An 18,487-nucleotide genomic window follows, 5' to 3' on the forward strand; every position below is an offset into this window, starting at 1 on the left:
GCTATTACACTGGTAATAATCACTTCTTAAAATTCAAACAGTATCACTTATAATAACTCACAGACATAATCTGAGAAGCTGGACTATATGAAGAAGAAGGGACATCAGGATTGGAGGAAGACTCATTAACAAGCTGCGTTATGCAGATGATACAACCTTGCTTGCTCAAAGTGAAGAGGACTTGAAACACTGATGAAAATCAAAGATCACAGCCTTCAGTATGGATTACACCTCAACATAAAAAAAAGAAAACAAAAATCCTCACAGCTGGACCAATAAGCAACGACATGATAAACGAAGATCAGACTGAAGTTGTCAAGGATTTCATTTTACTTGGATCCACAATCAACACCCATGGAAGCAGCAAAGATATTAAAAGGTGCATTGCATTGGGCAAATCAGCTACAAAGGACCTCTTTAAAGTGTTGAAAAGCAGGGATGTTGCCTTAAAGACTAAGGTGTGCCTGACCCAAGCCATGGTATTTTCAATTGCATCATATGCATGTGAAAGCTGGACAGTGAATAAGGAAGACTGAAAAGGAATTGATGCTTTTGAATTGCGTATTGGCAAAGAATATTGAATATACCATGGACTGCCAAAAGAATGAACAAATCTGTCTTGGAAAAAGTACAACCAGAAAGCTCGTTAGAAGCAAAGACGGCATCTTATATACTTTGGACATGTTGTCAGGAGGGATCAGTACCTGGAGAAGGACATCATGCTTGGTAAAGTACCCGAACCCACTGTTATCGAGTCAATTCTGACTCATAGCGACCCTGCAGGACAGAGTAGAACTGCACCATAGGGTTTCCAAGGAGCACCTGGCGGATTTGAACTGCCGACCTGTTGGTCAGCAGCCGTAGCACTTAACCACTAGGCCACCAGGGTTTCCTGGTAAAGTACAAGGTCAGCAGAAAAGAGGAAGACCCTCAAGGAGATGGATTGACACAATGGCTGCAACAATGAGCTCAAGCATAACAACGATTGTGGGCGTGGTGCATGACGGGGCAGTGTCTCGTTCTGTTGTACATAGGGTCGCTATGAGTAGGAACCGACTTGACGGTACCTAACAACAACAACAAAATTCTAACAATACCACTTATAATAACTTACAGAAATGAAGGACCTATGAGTAAATGTAACAAAGGTGAACAAGACCTCTAGAGAGGTAATTAGAACACTGTTGAGAGACATTAACAACGACATAAATAAACAGAAAGTTACACCATTTCATGGATTGGAAAAATCAACACCGTAATATTAGTCCTCCCCCTTTTGTCTTAGTCATCTAGTGCTGCTATAATAGAAATGCCACCACAGCTTTAACAAAGAGAAGTTTATTTCTTCACAGTGAGGTAGGCTAAAAGTCCAAATTCAGGGCATCAGCTCCAGGGAAAGGCTTTCCCTCTCTGTCGGCCTTCTCATCAATCTTCCCCCAGAACAGGAGCTTCTCTGTGCAGGGACCCTGAGTCCAAAGGATGCACACTGCTCCTAGCACTGCTTTCTTTGTGGTATGAGGTCCCTCAGTCTGCTCGCTTCCCTTTCCTTTTCACCTCTTGAGAGATAGAAGGTGGTGCAGGCCACACCCCAGGGAAACTCCCTTTACATTGGATCAGGGAAGTGACCTGGGTAAAGTAAGAGTATTACAATCCCACCCTAATCCTCTTTAACATAAAATTACAACCACAAAATGGAGGACAACCACAGAATACTGGGAGTCATGACCAACCAAGTTGACACATATTGTGGGGGGGACAAAATTCAATCCATGACACCCTGCCCACAAAGATCTACAGATTTGATGTAATCCTACTCCAAATTCAACAGGCTTTTTAGGAGCATTTGACATAGTTGATCCCTCTTTACTTCTGAGACACTTCTCTATATTTTCCTCCTACCTCACTGGCTACTACTGGTCAGTATCCTTTGCTGCAGCTGCCTCCACTCAACCTCTGAAATTTGGCATGCCCCAGGGCTCAGCCTTAGGCCCTTTTGTGTTTCCTATCTGTACTTTACCTTTACATTGTCTCTTCCCATGGTCCTAAATACCTCATGGACGTGATGATTCTCAATTTTTTTTTCTCTAGTCCAGGCTTCTTCTCTGGTCTAGATTCATATATCCATTGCTTTTTCAGCAGTTACTCTTGAATGTCTTAGTAGGCATCTTAAACAAGATGTCTAATACAAAACTTTTGCTTCTTATTACCCCTTCCACCTGCTCCACCAATGAGCTTTTTCCTAGCTCAGTCAATGGAACCACTTCACTGCCAAGGCCTAAGATCTAGTTGTCCCTGATTCCTCTCTTTCCCCTAGTCCCTACATGGAATCAATTAGCATGCCTTGTTAGGCTCCTACAGAATATATTGCAAATGTGACCACTTAACAGTTCCACTGCTACTATACGAGTACAAGCTACTAGTATCTCTTAACTGGATTCCTAAATGGTTTCCTTGTTTCCACTATGTCCCCATACAGTCCCTGAGGTCTGCCTCCAACTAAGCCTGGTGGCAGTGAGGACTGTCAAATCCACAAAACCCCTCCCAGAGAGCTGCCAGCTATGCTTCCATTCAGTCTGGATCTCAGATATAAAATCTTGGTAGGTCTGGCTAACCCTTGGCCCCTCCTGGGAAAAATTTCCTAAATCCAGAAGGCACTGGGGTTTGTCCCTACCGACTTAGGGAGCCAGGAAAGATGTGAGTCAACTCTAATCTTCCTGTTCTACCCCAGACCTGTCAGCCCACTTCTGTCCTCCTCAGACTAAGAAGCTCTGGGTGTTCCAGAATAGAAGTGGGCTCTCCTAGGAAAAGCCCCTGTGGTCCTCCAAAGAGTTTAGGGCTCTCCCTACTAAGCCTGGAAGGTAAGAAAACTCACTCACTGCCTTCGAGACAATTCTAAGAAAGAACCCCTAATTCTCAGGCCTGAAGGTCCTGAAGGTTACAGAATGGGCCCCGGACCTTCCCAAGAGAAACCCCCCTAGGTCCAACAGGCCCTAGGGATTGACCTTGCTGAGTCTGGGGCCAATAAAACACCCACCTTCCTCCCTACTAGCTACATGTCCCATCAGCTCTGTTCAGGGGCCTTGATCTCAGCCCTGGAAACTACTGCCACCACAGGATAGGCCTTGTACTCTTGTGGGTGAAGCTCAGTGGTTCCTGAATACACACTTTGGGACAGTCCTTGAACAGCCTCAGGGCTCCCCGCCCGCCAGTCCGCTGGCTCTGCCGGCCACAGACCCTTTCTGGCTCTGATCATGATGGAACCAGTGGGGAGGTCGGGGTGGGGGAAAGTGTCATATGTATCTGCCTGGCAGGTCGAGAATTAGTGGCTCCCGCCGGACGGCTGTGCAGCGATCTCCCCAACCCAGGTGACCGGCCTCCTAGCCCACATGTCCCCAAATGCCACGGCCCAGCGCGCACACTTCCGCGCCTCCCCTCTCTTCCCAGCAGCCCCCGCGCAAGGCGGCAAAGGCTGCAATGTGCACTGGCGACCACCGGGTGGCGCAGCCGCCCAATCTGTGGTTTAAGGAGGCCGCGGATCAACCCGCACCCTGGCTTCCTGCGATACTTCTTTCCTGCTGCTGTGGACCTGGCCCACTCGGGCGTCCAATTCTCACCCTTGCCGCCCCGAGTAAGCAAAGTAATCACCCCGGGTTTTGGGGGGATCACCCTCGACCTGGAAGGCGAATCGGACACTCGCGATCCCCCGGCTCGCTTCCACCCTCCTGCCCCCCTGCCGTCGGCCAGTTCGAGAGCCCATTTCTCGCCTCCGCAGGTTCTGGGAGGGCAAATAAACCCTCACGGGCTTCTGGAGGAGGTTGCAAGAAGGCCAGCGCTCACCAGCTTCCGCGTCATCTCGGTCCCCATGCACTGGCGGGGGCGGCCGGGGCCGAGAGAGGCCGCAATGTGCACAGGTGACCACCAGGTGGCGAAAACGGCCCGCCGCGGGACACGCTTGGAGCGCCATCCCTCCGCCGAGCTCCCACCGTGGTCTGTCCCTCCCGGAGCCCAGTTCTCCGCACTAGCAACCGTGGAGCTGAACATAGGATACTGATGACCGTTGTTAAGTACATATATACGATAGAATCCACTTACACATTTAGGGAACACAGAAACGATTGCTCAGTGGCAGCAAACAGATTTGCAGCCAAGTAAAAATATATGGATTTACTGTAGCCAACAATTCTTTTTTCAAAAATTAATGAAAACGTTTCTTCTGAATTGTGCAGGAAAATATAAAACACCGACTTATCTTCAATACATTCCTTTTACTTGACGATGTAATGCTGATTTGTCAGAAGTAAAATAACAAGTCTCCGTTTTGAAATCATGCTGAAAATGCACTTGAGAAACAGGCTGAGTTATGGGTAAATGAGATACAACCCTTCCCCATTACTGAGAATGGCGACAATGCAGGGAGACTGCTCTTTGAAGCCAGTTGATATTTCCCGGCATGCTTTTTACCAAAAAAAAAAAAAAGTATGTCTTAAATATTCTTTGTGATAGTATTAAACGCTCCCACAATATTTCCAGCTTAGTTTTTTATATACTATCCTCTATGTGGCTGTGTGGAGTCACCTAACTACTCCTGACCAATGAGTTGTGAGAGGAGATGCTGTATGTCACTTCTGGGCTCGGGTATGTGACTTGACAAGTGGATCTTGTGGTCATGACCCACTCTTGCACTTTACTGTGAAGTGTGTCCCCTGGTTAGCTGCTCTGTTGTGTAGGATTCCACTCCTGGAATCAGGCTCTCTGTAAGCCTCTGGATAGTGGTGCTGTCTGAGGCCTTTGGGCAGGAAAGGAAAACCTACACCTGGAATATATGTCAATTTCTGTGAGAAAAACAAAACCAAAAAACTGATGGTCCTTAATTAAGAGAAAGAAAAGACAAGCCACAGACTGAGAAGATATTTGCAAAACACATGTCTGATACCGGACCTGTAACCGAGATATACAAACAGCTCTTAAAATTCAACAATAAGAAAATAACCCAATTTAAAAAATGGGCAAAAGATCTAAACAGACACCTTACCAAAGAAGATATACAGATGGCAAATGAGCATGTGAAAAGATGCTCAACATCTTATATCATTTGGGAATTGCAAATTAAAACAACAGTGAGATACCACTACATACCTATTACCAGTACCAGTTGCTGAAGTCCCTTCAGACTCAGGGCGACCCCATGTGTGTCAGGGTAGAAGTGTGCTCCACAGGATTTTCTCTGTGTGATGTTTTGGAAGTGGATTGTCAGGCCTTTCTTTCAAGATGCCTCTGGGTGGACTCGAACCTCCAACCTTTCAGTTAGTAGCCGAGCAGTTTAACTGTTTGCACTACCTGGGGACTCCTACACACCTATTAAAATGGCTAAAATCCAGAACACTGACCACACCATCCTACTGCAGAGGATGTGGAGCAAGAGGGACTCTGATTCGTTGCTGGTGGAATGCCAAATGGTACAGCCGCTTTGGAAGACGGTCTAGCAGTTTCTTACAAAGCTAAACATGAGCTTACCATAGAAGCCAGCGCTCATACTCCTAGATATTTACCCAAATGAACGGAATACGTATGTCCACACAAAAACCTGTAAATGAAAGTTTATAGCAGCTTTATTCATAATTGCCCCCAATACGGAAGCAACCAAGATGCCTTTCAACAGGTGAATGGATAAGCAAACTGTGGTACATTCATACAATGGAGTATTATTCAGTGATAAAAAGAAATGAGCTATCAAGCTACAAAAAGACAGAGGAAACCTTAAATGCATATTGCTAAGTGAAAGAAGCCAATCTGAAAAAACTATATATGATACAATTCCAACTACATGACATTCTGGAAAAGTCAAAACTATAGAGAAAGTAAAAAGATCAATGGTTGCCAGGGGGTCAGAGTTGGGGGTGAAGGATAAGTAGGTGAGGCACAGGGCATTTTAAGAGCAGTGAAACTATTCTGCATGATACTGTAATGATGGACCCAGGACGTTATGCATTTAGGAAAACCCACAGGACTGTATAACACAGAGAGTGAACTCTAATGTAAACTATGGACTTAGTTAATGAGGTATCAATATTGGTTCAATAGTAGTAAATGTACCACACTAATGCAAGGTGGTGAGAATAAGAAACGCTGCAGGGGTGGGATGAGGGGCATATGGGAACTCTGTACTTTCTGCACAATTTTTCTGTAAACCTAAAACTGCTTTAAAAAATAAAGCATATTTAAAAAATTTAAAACTTTGCTTTTTCAAGAAACACTGTTTAGAGTTTATAAAGGAATAAAAAAAACAAGATACAGAAAATTGCAAAGCATATATCCGGACTTCCATCTGGAAAATATTAAGAACTCTAATAACTCAATAATAAAACAAGTAATTCAAAGAGGAGGGAGGGTGGGCAATAGATTTAGATACTTCACCCAAGAAGATATTTCAGTTTAAAAGGACAGACACGCCAAGTGCTGGTGAGAATGTGGGGCAATGGGAACTCTCAGAGACCACTGCTGGGATGTAAAGTGTTCCCAGCACTTTGGAAAACAGTTTGTGGTTTCTTAAAAAGTCAACATACATCTGCTATGTGTTCCAGTCATTCTACTCCTAGGTATTTACCCAAGAAAAAGAAAGCCTATGTCCTACAAAGACCTGCACATGGATGTTCAAAGCAGCTTTATTTGTGGTAGCCAAAGATGGCAAACAAACAGTTCAAATATTCATCAACAGGTGAAAGAATAAAGGAAATGCGGCATATCCATACAGTGCGATAAAAAAATCAGAAAAAGAGGAATAAACTATTGACACACACAACAATATGGATGAATCTCAAAATAATTTCACTGATGAAAGAAGCCAGACAAAAGAGTGCGTACCACCTGATACCGTGTACATAAAACTCTACTAAATGCAGATTAATCTACAATGACAGAAAACAGACCAGTGGTTGCTCTGGGGATGGACAGCGGTTGGGATGCACAGATTACAAAGGGTGACAAGGAACCTTGGAGGTTTGGTGAATGTGTTCGTTGTCCTGCTGGTGGTGATGGTTTCATGGATGTATCCAAATGACAAGCCTTATTACACTCTATGCTTTAAATATGTGCAGCTTCTGTGTATCAGTTATATCTCAACTAAGTGTTCATCTTTTGGTCTTGATTCATCACGGACAGAGTGCCTTTGTCTAAGGCTGATGTTCTGTGAAATTGTTTTTGTTCAACAGGAGAACACCAAGGCCTAGCTGTAAACTGCTGTGATATCAGAAATAGAGACACTCTGCTCTGAAAAGCTGAGAAATAAGGTTCAAAATTAGGCTTCAAAATGAGATTAGGCTTTGAGCAATAGTGAGTTCTGGGCTCAGGCCAGACCCGGGACTGGTCCTCATCACCCCCCTCTGTCCCTTCCAGGTCCACTCTTTAACTACCTGCCTATACCTTGGGTGAGGTGATGAGATCTAGATGGGAGTGAACGGTGATAGGAGGCAGGAGATGAAAGGGACAAAGCGTAAGGCTTTCTTCTCAAATAGTCATTCTGAAACTTTATCCCAGAGTTAAGTATTTGCACCTTTAATGTATCAAAATTTCCTTGTTTTCATTATTCTGTATTAAAAGTGAGAACCAAACCTGTTGCCATCAAGTAGATTCTGACGGATACCAACTTTATAAGACTGCCTCTTAAGATTTCCACTAGCGGCCGGAGGATTCGAACTACTGACTTTATGGTTAGTAGCAGAGCTCTTAACCACTGTGCTCCCAGGGTTCCAACAGTGCTGCAGGGTAAATCCTGGAACCGGTCCTGCCAAGGCCCTGCACGCGAGCCTCACAGAAGCTCCTCGCAGCACGCAGTTCCAACCCGTCGCATTCCACTAGATGGCGCTCTGGTTCCCCCAGAGCAGCGTCACTTTCAGGTTCCGCCAATCGGCGTTACCTGGGCTCTGCTCAGCAGAAGGCTGTGGCGCAGTGGTTAAGAGCTCGACTACTGTCCAACGTATCGGCTGTTCGCGGCTGCTGCTCCGCTCTATCCGTCTGTTTTTCCATCAATTTAAACTCAGCCGGGATATAACCTGAAACCGGGAGTTTGGCTTCTGCTGGGTCTTGCATTTCCCTCCCCAGTGCCAGCTGGGAGGTCTCAGTAACTCGCTCTGGGCCACGACTTTCAGTTTTGTTTCTTCTTTCCTTTTTCCTGAGGGAGAGTTTTGGAGAAATATTTGTGGAAGCGTATTTTTTTTTATAGTTGAAGACCTGTTGAGTCTGGTTCATTTATTTCACTCTCAGTCACACTGCTCCTCAGGGCGAATGTCTGTGACATCAAATCCCTGCTGAGTGGAAACTGAGACCTGGCGCGAAACCGGTGTGCTGAAAGGCCCTGTAGTTGGCGCGCTCTAGAGGCGCTATCGATTTAGATTGCAACCTCCAGAGATGTCAGGTTGTGAACCTCCGGAGATGTCAGGTTGGGAATTCCGGTCTCACCTGGAGCAGACTTTTCATAGTATCTAGAAGGATGCCTACCCGCAAAAAAAAAAAAAAAACAAAAAAAAAACACCAAAAAACTCAAACCCATTGCCGTCGAATCGATTCTAACTCATAGCGACCCTATAGGACAGAGTAGAACTGCCCCCGTAAGGTTTCCAAGGCTATATAATCCTTTAGGAAACAGACTGCTACCTTGGTTAGCAGCCGAGCGCTTAACCAGTGCTCCACGAGGGCTCCTTCATGCCTTCCCTAGGTAACCCAAATAACGACCATTGCAAATTTCAGTCGAAAGTTCTCGCAGAGTCTTTCCTCGGTTTATTGTGGCAGGTGGGGCTGGGCGCGGGGTGTCCTGAGCTGGAGTTTCCTTGGTCCCAGGAGGTCCAGGAGGTAGATAAGGAGTTCTTGGTTTAGGGCTTCCTCATTCCACTAGCTCCCAACAGCTGTCTGGGTCACCTTTACAAAATTATATTTCTACTGGAGTAGTTCTAGGTTAAGGAGCTCTGGCGGTGCAGTGGCTAAAGTGCAACCGAGTGGTGGGTGGCTGAGTCCACCAGCAGCCCCCCTGGAGAAATATGTGGCAGTTTGCTTCCTTAAAGATTACAGACTTGGAAACCCTATGCGGCAGTTCTGCTGTGTCCCATAGGATCGCCATGAGTGAGGATTGACTCGATGGCACTGGGGTAGCTCTAGGTGTAGGTGAAGGACTAGTGAGGAATGGCTAGGTTGAAGAGATGTTGGGAGTAAATGCAGAATAAAAAAGATTTATGTATTGATGGTGCAATCTAAAAGTAAATTTTAAAACGAAAGGAAGAACATGTAACGATTTTAATGAATTTTAAATTACAAATGAAAGCCGAAGAATTAACGACCTGTGGAGGGAGAAGGAGGGAGAAAGTTCAGAGGAAGGAAAGGGAGAGACAGTCTATGTGTACTCCCCCCTTTGTTCTCTTTGTGAACTTAGTGCAGGATTAAGACACGCAAGTAATAAAAATGTGTTTGTGACTTTCTGCTTTCACATCAAGTTTTAAGTACCTTGAGATAATAAGGTTATTCCCCGCCCCCCACTCCATCTTTTTATATCACCCACCAGCACCAAAAGCTAGCACAGTGGGATGACTAAACTCCGCTGAAATGTCCTTATACAAGCATCCAGGGCAAAGGAATTTTGGGGACAAAGAAAAGGGAGAGATCAGTCATTCCTGGAGGGTTCAGAAAAACTTAAAAGAAAATAGACTTAAAGAATGAGCAGGAATTCACAAGTTAAGGAAGGCCACACATTTGTCTTGTTTTACCAAACAAGGCGGAAGGCTCAGTACATAAAATCTCAAGTTACAAGAAAGCAACAGACAAAAGGTCACTTAAAAGCCAGTCTTTGGTGTCCCTGAGTTGGCCCAGTTAAAACAACCACGCTGTCTTAGTTTGGGTTCACCAAAAAGGGGACGCTGAGGCCAGCATTTGAGTGCCAGTAATTTATTTGGGACGTCATCCTAAAAAGCATCGTTAAGGTTAGGGAGAAATGTAACAGGGAAGGGAGGAAAGTCACTCTAGGGTGCCCTAGTGGGCCAGCTACCACTGTGGGGACCTGGGGCTCAGTCCCACAGGGCCCTCTGAGAGACTGTGTGGAACACACCACAGAATAGCCCCATTGAGGGGTAACAAAGTGGGGATATTTATTTGTTAACTTCCACCTGTATTTGTTGAGGACCCACCATGGCTCTTTAACTCCCTGGCAGCCTGGCCTGCCCTGGATGCTGCCTGCACAGGCATCAAGAATCAGAAACCTTCAGGAGAACTGCCTGCAGGTGACTCCGGGGAATGCCGAGAGCATACAGGACTGACTGGTGGTGGCACACAAACCACAGGAGACATAACTGCTCTTCCCCAGTGAGAATCCTGCTCCAAAGGCTCGGGTGAGCTGCTAGCTCTCTGACTTTTCAGCCTTGCCCCTCCCTGGAAACTGAAAAGCTGATGTGAAGAACGAATCGGTGCATTTGTCTTTATGTCTGAAACAAAGTGGATTTAGGGATCCCCCAAAATGAGACTGTAAGGTAAAGTTTCCCTGTAACTGTTTATTTGTCTCTAGAACTTAGAGAACTTTCCACTTCCTTCCCACGGTTTCCCTGTCCCCAGATGGAGTTAGCCACCACGCCTCCCCCCTTCCTCGCCCCACACATACAGGCTTTCCCTAAAGGTGGGGGTCGGCAGTGCAAAGAAGGGACGCAAGGTCCTTTGGGTCTCTTTCCGCAACAGAGTCAAGTGATGCCAGTGTGTGCTTCCAGTACAAACCAAAAAACCAAACCTGTTGCCATCAAGTGAATTCCGACTCATAGTGACCCTATAGGACAGACTAGAACTGCCCCGTAGGGTTTCCAGGGAGCACCTGGTGGGTTTGAACTACCAACCTTTCGGTTAGCAGCCTTAGCTCTTAACTACCACGCCACCAGGGTTTCCTGCCTTAGCAACGGCTGGCCTTATTCTAGTCCTAAGTGCCCCAGGTGCTCTATTTCCATGTCTGCCCTTCCTCCTGTCCCCAGACAGCCCCTTCCCTGAAATTCTGCCTGCTCTCTGAGGGTAGCAGAGGTCTGTCCTCTGAGTGTGGATACCGCTTCCTGCTTCGGTTTCATATTCTTCAAGCTAGAGTCCTCTATGGAGAGTCTTTATGTCTCTTTCCTCTGGGACTTCAGTTCTCATTGTTTCCCTACCAACCCAGGCCACGAGACCAAACATCCTGTGCAATTGATAACCCCTGCTATTATATGTGGCCATTTCTTTTGATACAAATGTTGGAGTTGTTGTCCTCCTACTGCAGTGATGATCATTATAGTTTTTTTCTGAAGGTGAAGGGGAGAAGAACATTCTCATTGTCCACAGATTAGGGAAGAAGTGGGCTCAGGTGTTCTTGCACCTATTTCAAGTCCCAAGTTGCTTGGGGGTGTTCTAGGTGATGGTTGTTAAAGGTGAGCTCTGCCATATGAAGCCAAGACAGGGGCTAGGCCAGGAGGCATCCTCGTTTGACAGATAAGCTACATTTTGTAAGCCAAATAACCCAGAATCCTATTGCTAGGTTTGGTTATACTCCTTCTGGTTTTTCCTAAGCTTTTAGTACAGTCTTAGTCATGTATGTCAGTTTCATCTCAGTTGGGTTACGGAGTAGCAAGGAAAATATTTTTTCTTCCAACTAGAGCCAGAGTGGGGAATCAGTGTGTCTTGAAGCTAGTTAGTAATCATCCAGAAACCCCGAAGAGGAAAGTAAATCTCTGGAAGCAAGAGCTGCAGCTTTCTGACATCTCTGCCCCTTCCCACTTCAAGTTTCTCATTGCAGCGCCAGGCTTGGCGATCTGGGTTTAATTTATTAAGGAAAGCAGCAGTTACATTCTGCTTTCCTATAGGGCAGGGGACTGGGACAGCCAGGACCTCTGGTGCCTCTGGGTACAGAGAGGTTTTGAGGCCGCTTTAAATGAAAGGGAGAGAACAATGCACCCCCGTTTCTCACTGTGAGTTACTCCTTTGTGTCTGTCTGTCTGTAAGATATATGGAAGCATTCCCTGTGAGTGGCTAAAAGAGAAAAGCAAAGAAGTGACCAGCCTGAGACCAGAGGCGTGAGGCCTCTCACTCAGACAGACTCTCAGAAGTCGATCTCAAGTTATATTTCCTTTCCTTCTTTTTGGTCTATACTATTCCCTCTGGTCTGCCTTATACTCATTCTCTCTTTAATTCTGTCCTTATCTCTGCCTTCATCTCTTGGACATTTGCACACACTTACCTTTTTACCCTGTCCCTAAAAATACACTACCACTTAAGCTACCTGTTAGGGTAATCAAGCTAGACTTGACTTCTAAGTTTTATAAATTTCTTTAGAGTAGATCTCACTTCAAATCATCTCTGATCACCACGTTTATCTCACTTGAAGTTGATTCATTTATTTGGCTTATTTAAGAGTTAATCAGATGCCATGGGACCCATAGTTCTAGTGTCTTTCAACTTTTGGATGCTCGTGCCCTGGTGCTTACACAGAAAGGAAGGGGTATCAGACTGTCCAGATCTATGGCCACCCACTGAGCTGCTGCTTTGCTGCTCTCCTGGGGCTTCTTCTGGTCTCTCCTTTCTCACAGCTGTCCTTCTTCTTGTTCCTGACACTTCAGCTCTTCCTCTAGATAGCTACATTTTTGAAGGTAAGAAATTGCCTTTTTCCCATAGCCGAAAGTTGAAGAGATTTATAAATACAACTTTCTCAGCCTTCGGAGGTCCTTCTCTATTTTCACACAGAGAACAGTGTTCACCAAGAATGCTATTCCCACTGTCAGATAGACAAAGCCATGAAACCAGAAGAAAGCTGGTGACTGCGGGCCTGAAACAGAGAAAGACAAAGAGATACTACTTAGAAACCAGAGGGGTCCCACTGAGATATATTTGGAAGAGAAGGTTGACTGAGACTTTCTGATACGCCTGATTCAAATGGAGGGGCTGTTAATTTCATGGGGCAGAAAGGAGGCAGCTCCAACTGGGCTATAAGGTGTTTAGACAAGAGGGCAGGCTCCTTGCAAGAACTTAATTGCCAGGGCCAGTCAGTAGACTTTCTCCCTAGTTTCAGAGACAACTGCTATCCTTATGCCATTAAATGCTTGAGCTGAGTTGGAACTCTTTGAACAATTTTGTTGTTGTTGTTGTTCTGGAGCTCACAATCCCTTCACCTTTGTTAAAAATAGACACTTGAGCAAGTAGGAATATGCTACCCACAAAATCGCTAGCTCATCAACCCCCCATGTAGGCTCCTTAAAGCAAGGACTGCACCCCAGTGTCCTTATATCCCCAGACCGATGACAATACACAGGAGGAACACAGTATATTGTTGGTGAGGGACAGGGAGAGACAGAGGAAAGAAGAGAACAATAAAGACAGAGAGTGAAGAGATAGAAAATAAAAAAGAAGACAAGGAAGAAAGGATGGAAGGAGGGGAGAAAGGAAATAGAGGAAAAAAAGTAAAACAAAAGAAAGGAAATGTAATGAAGTTTATGAGAAAAAGAGTGAAGTTCTAAATCAAGGGTAGAAAGGCCCATTCATGGGCTTTTCTGAAGAGCCTTCTTCTTCCATGCTGGGCCAAGAAATCCCCTTGAGCAAATCTCAGTCTCATCAAAGAAAAGGGAGCAGCTTCTCCTGTGTCAGTCAGTTCTTAATAATTCTCACTCACCAAACACCTGAAGCTCCATCTCAGGGCTGCGCTTAACGATATCGCCATCTTCTGTGGCCGCCTCGCACCAGTATGACCCGGAATCTTCTCTTTTAGCAGTTAGTATCTGGTATTCAGAGGATGTGTTCCTGCCCTTCAAGATCTTGTTGCCCACGTAGAAGGAGAAGTAAAGCTGCAAACCAGGCCTCTGTGGGGGCAACTTTATTTCACAGCTCAGGTTTACTGGATTCCCCTCTAGGAGGGAGGATGACAAGGATGCAGTCAGCACTGGGGGTGAAAACAGCTCTAAAGAGAAAGTTGACAGGGAACAAGAAGGCATCCATAAGACATTTTTCCCACTTCTGGCAAAGATACATTCCTTGGGGTTACCAACAGACATAATTACAGTCTCCATAATTGCTCACACCCTATTGTGGAGAAAACCTCTACATAGCTCATGCTTCCCTAAATGGCCATGGTATACATCACATGATCCTGCCCTTCTGGCAATGGTCAACCAGAGTGGACACTGACTCATTCCCTAGCCAATTCAGTAACTTATTACTTGTGTTCCTGGCTTAAAAGATTACCTGGGACAATAATTTCTTTCCCATAGGAGTTAGCTAAGTGACAAAAAAAAAAAAAAAAGTTGCTAATGGTTGGTAAGCGTAGGAGGAGAGACTGTAAAAGAGCGAGGTTTGAGACCGTGTGCAAACTGGCACAGAGGAAGCTGCTCGGTTAGCAGATGCTCAGAGAGAGACGGAACCAGAGAGGCTATATTGTCCCTGAGAGATGGACAAAAAGTACACTCAGTTCCTAATGTCTTCCTAGTTTCTACCTCTGTGAAACTTTCATAAGGTTTTATTGGGTTACTTTCTAAACCCTCCTAGCTACCTTGAATGAATCTCTATTCTTTGCAACTAAAATAAAACTGATGAAATGAATCCTCACATTGCCTTGGCCTCGATACTAACTCCTGGAATTACAGGTCAGGTACTGTGGTATGTAGGAAGGAGCGATGGACTGGAACCCAAAGACCTCAGTTTTGGGCTTGACCCAGTCACTCTGATCTCTGAGTGGCCTGAAGTAAGGCAGTCTACCTCCCTGGAGCTCAGTTTCTTCACTTGTATATTGAAGTGAAGATTTTATAAGATTTATGATAATGCCTGTAGTACTTATAGCTCTATGACCACTAAGATGCCATACCTTTCACAGTGATAGATACTCCTGCTGATGTGTACATGTGTTTTTGCTTTCCTCTTCCTGAGCAGTGATAAATACCATTGTGGCTCACGTTGGTTTTCAGAGTGGAGAGTTCACAACTGCAAGAAGAAAACTTTAAGCCTATCTCATCTTTAAAGAATACGACGTTGTACACCGGCCTATTCTTCCATCCATGGCACCTCAAGACCAGAGGTTCTCCTTCAGTGAAGACTCGGCTAGAGACCTGTAGTAGCAGCCAACCTGAAAAAATGCAGACCCGAAATGGATGCAGACAGTGGAGGAGATACAAATATCCCAACGCTTGCCCCAGAGCCTTTATTTTTTTCTTCTCCCAACATTCTAGCTGCAGAGCTCTGCTGACTCTAAGGCCTGTGTCTCATTCCTCAAAAAGCTTTGGCTTTGTTGGGAAGAAAAGTAATCTTTCACCAGCAGCCAGCACACAACCCCTTTTTTTCATCCCTTTCCAGATCTTGAAAGTTGGCTAGAACAACAACAGTTTATGTGGTAGGCAGAATTCCAAGGTGACCCCAATGAATCATGCTCTTGTATGATTCCCTTGAATATGGGTGGAACCTATGACTTGCTTTTAGCCAACAGCATATGACAAAGGTGATGGGATGTTACTTCCATGATTGTGCTATATAAGACTCTGTCTCAGCCGATTAGACTGAGAGAGTCTCCTGTTGGCTTCAAAGAGGTGAGCTGCCATGTTGTGGGAAGGCTTGTAAGAGGGCCATGTGTCAAGGAACTATCAGGGTCTCTAGGATCTGAGAATAGCCCCTGGCTAACAGCCAGCAAGAAAGTGGGGACTTTAGTCCTTCAACTGAAAGGAACTAAATTTTGTCACTGGCCACATGAGCTTGGAAGAACTCCAGAAAGGAACACAGGCCAGTCAACACCTTGATTGCAGCCTTGTGAAACCTTGAGCAGAGCACCCAGTTGGGCTATGCCTGGACTCCTGACCCGTGGAAACTGTGAGATAATAAATGTATGTTGTTTTAAGCTAAGTTGGTGGTAATTTGTTACATAGCCATAGGAAACTAATACACTCTAACTCCTGACAAACTTGTTAATGGGGCCACGCATACTAAGACACACAGAATTGCAAACATATCCAGATGTGTATACCATACTAAATTGATAGGAAAACTCAGATATATGCAGATAAGTGATATGCTCAGTGAGAACAAGCTCCAGGTCAAATGGACCCTCCCTTTTGATGTAAGTCTCTACATAAAACCAAAAATGCCTCCTCTACTTTTTCCTTCCCCAAGGGCAGTTGGCTTGGCTAAATTAGATAAGTTTCTTAGAGGACAAAGGAAGAGAAGAGACAGCAGTGCTTTTTCTCCTCCAGGACTTATCTAAGAATGGATTTCAATACTCCAGGGCCATTTGTAGCATAATTTTTACAATCGTGGATGCTGCCATGGTGCATCTAAATATAGCTAATACTTTTCCCTTCCCTTGTTCCTATCCCAACCAAGGAGTGCTCAAAGACTATACTGCCCAAACACATAGATATCTTTGCTTCATGTCCTGCCCCCTTTCCTTCCTGGAGGTGGACAAAGATTGTTCTTTGCCAGAACAGTGTTTTGAATGATGAATAGAAAGTCATTAGGTGGACAATCAGAGAAGAACATTTTCAGTAGTGAGAACCATACATTCCTTTCGATATCTTTTACATGGCAATGTGAAACAGCATGCTATATTAAGAAAAATATATTTTATTGCAAAGGAATGTATTATAGGGCATCTCATCAAATGAGATTAAGTAAGTGAAAATATTTTGCAGACATAAAGAGCTAGAAAAAATTAGTTATTTCTGTTATTACCTACTTCTTAGGGTTGTTGTAAGAACAGAGCAACTTTATGTCAACAGTAATGTTGCATTGGAGCCCTAGTGGCGCACTGGTTAAGAGCTTGACTGCTAGGTTGGAAGTTTGAATCCACCAGCCGCTCCTTGGAAACCCTATGGGGCAGCTCTACTCTGTTCGGTAGGGTGGACTGCACAGCAATGAGCTTGGTTTGGCTTTTAATATTGCATTAAAAGTTGAAAAGGCATTATTCAAATGCTAATTCTAATAGATATATTGGATGTAGCTTTGTTGCAGCAGAAAGTGGAAAATTTCTCTCGAATTCACACTATTAGAACTATTTATGACTTTGGTAAGAGCAATGCTGACTCCTGCAACCTGAATTCCACAGAAAGATATGCTGAATAAAATATAACCAAAAATTATTGAGTTTAGATGAACTCAAAGAAAGAAAGAGAAATTCCCATATGCCAAAAATACAGATAGAAATTTAAATCAGATTGGGAAGGCTTGAGTCTGTACTTCACCCATCAGGATATTAGACACAGAGCCTGGGGAGTCCAGATGGGAGCTAGGGCTCTAACACTCACGTGGCAACAGCAAGTGTGATGAAAGAGGAGTGTGTGTTAGAAATGGTCCACTGACATTATTCTAGAGACTCAAGGAGGCTTCACTGAAAAGGAACTAGAAACTCTACAAAACGCTAACCGCCATCCTAAAAAAATTTGCAAGGAAGCTTGTTGTCTGATTAGGATTGTTATTGAAGAAAAAACAGGAAATTGAAAAAACCTAGGCTGGTTTTTACACGAGGTCTGAATTTGTAATATTTACTCACGCTGACCACCACATGTCTGTCAGTTTGTCATACTGTGGTGACTTGTGTGTTGCTGTGATACCGGAAGCTTTGCCACCTGTATTTCAAATATCAGCAGGGTCACCCTTGATGGACAGGTTTCAGCAGAGCTTCCAGACTAAGACAGACTAGGAAGAAGAACCTTGCAGTCTACTTCTGAAAAAATTGGCCAGTGCAAACCTTATGAATAGCAATGGGACATTGTCTGATATCGTGCCGGAAGATGAGCCCCTCAGGATGAAAGGCCCTCAAGAAACGACTGGGGAAGTTGCCTGCTCAAAGCAGAGTAGACCTTTATGACGTGGATGGAGTAAAGCTTTTGGGGTCTTCATTTGCTAAGGTGGCACAAGTCAAAATGGGAAGAAATACTTGCAAACATGTGGAATGCAGGAAGTCTGAATCTAGGAAAATTGGAAGTTGTCAGAAATGAAATGGAACACATAAAGATCAAAATCCTAGGCATTAGTGAGCTGAAATGGACTGGTATTGGCCATTTTGTATTAGACAATCATATGGTCTACCATGCCAAATTGAATGACAAATTGAAGAGGAATGGTGTCACATTCATCGTCAAAAAGAACATTTCAAGATCTATCCTGAAGTACGACACTGTCAGTGATAGAATAATATCCATACACCTACAAGGAAGACCAGTTAATATGACTATTATTCAAATTTACCCACCAGCCACTAAAGCCAAAGAAGAGAAAATAGAAGATTTTACCAACTTCTGCAAGTCTGGAATTGACCAAATGTGCATCAACATGCGTTGATAATTACTGGTGATTGGAATGCGAAAGTTGCAAAGGAAGAAGAAGGATTGGTGGTTGCAAAATATGGCCTTCCCTCTGATGTTTCCATTTCTTTGGCTAAAATATATTTCCCAACGCAACCTAGTACTCAGAAATATAATCCTACCTCCAACATGGATTAACTTTTGTATTATCAACTACAAAAACTCATTGTTTTTCA

General features: G+C 44.4%; 1 protein-coding gene across 1 annotated transcript in view; it reads right to left on the reverse strand.

Moving 5' to 3' along the window:
* Positions 1 to 11,348: 11,348 nt before the first annotated feature.
* The window catches only part of LOC126073531 (high affinity immunoglobulin gamma Fc receptor I-like), a 50,368-nt gene continuing 43,229 nt past the window's right edge, over positions 11,349 to 18,487 (reverse strand). Inside the window, exons 7-9 of the mRNA XM_049880292.1 lie at positions 14,831 to 15,088; positions 13,646 to 13,930; positions 11,349 to 12,805 (exon numbers count right to left, since the gene is read on the reverse strand). Of these exons, the coding sequence (XP_049736249.1) occupies positions 12,672 to 12,805; positions 13,646 to 13,930; positions 14,831 to 15,088 (677 nt within the window). The 3' untranslated portion in view covers positions 11,349 to 12,671. The remainder of the gene's footprint in view (positions 12,806 to 13,645; positions 13,931 to 14,830; positions 15,089 to 18,487) is intronic.

Source organism: Elephas maximus, chromosome 3 (assembly GCF_024166365.1).
Source record: "Elephas maximus indicus isolate mEleMax1 chromosome 3, mEleMax1 primary haplotype, whole genome shotgun sequence".
NCBI lineage: Eukaryota > Metazoa > Chordata > Mammalia > Proboscidea > Elephantidae > Elephas > Elephas maximus.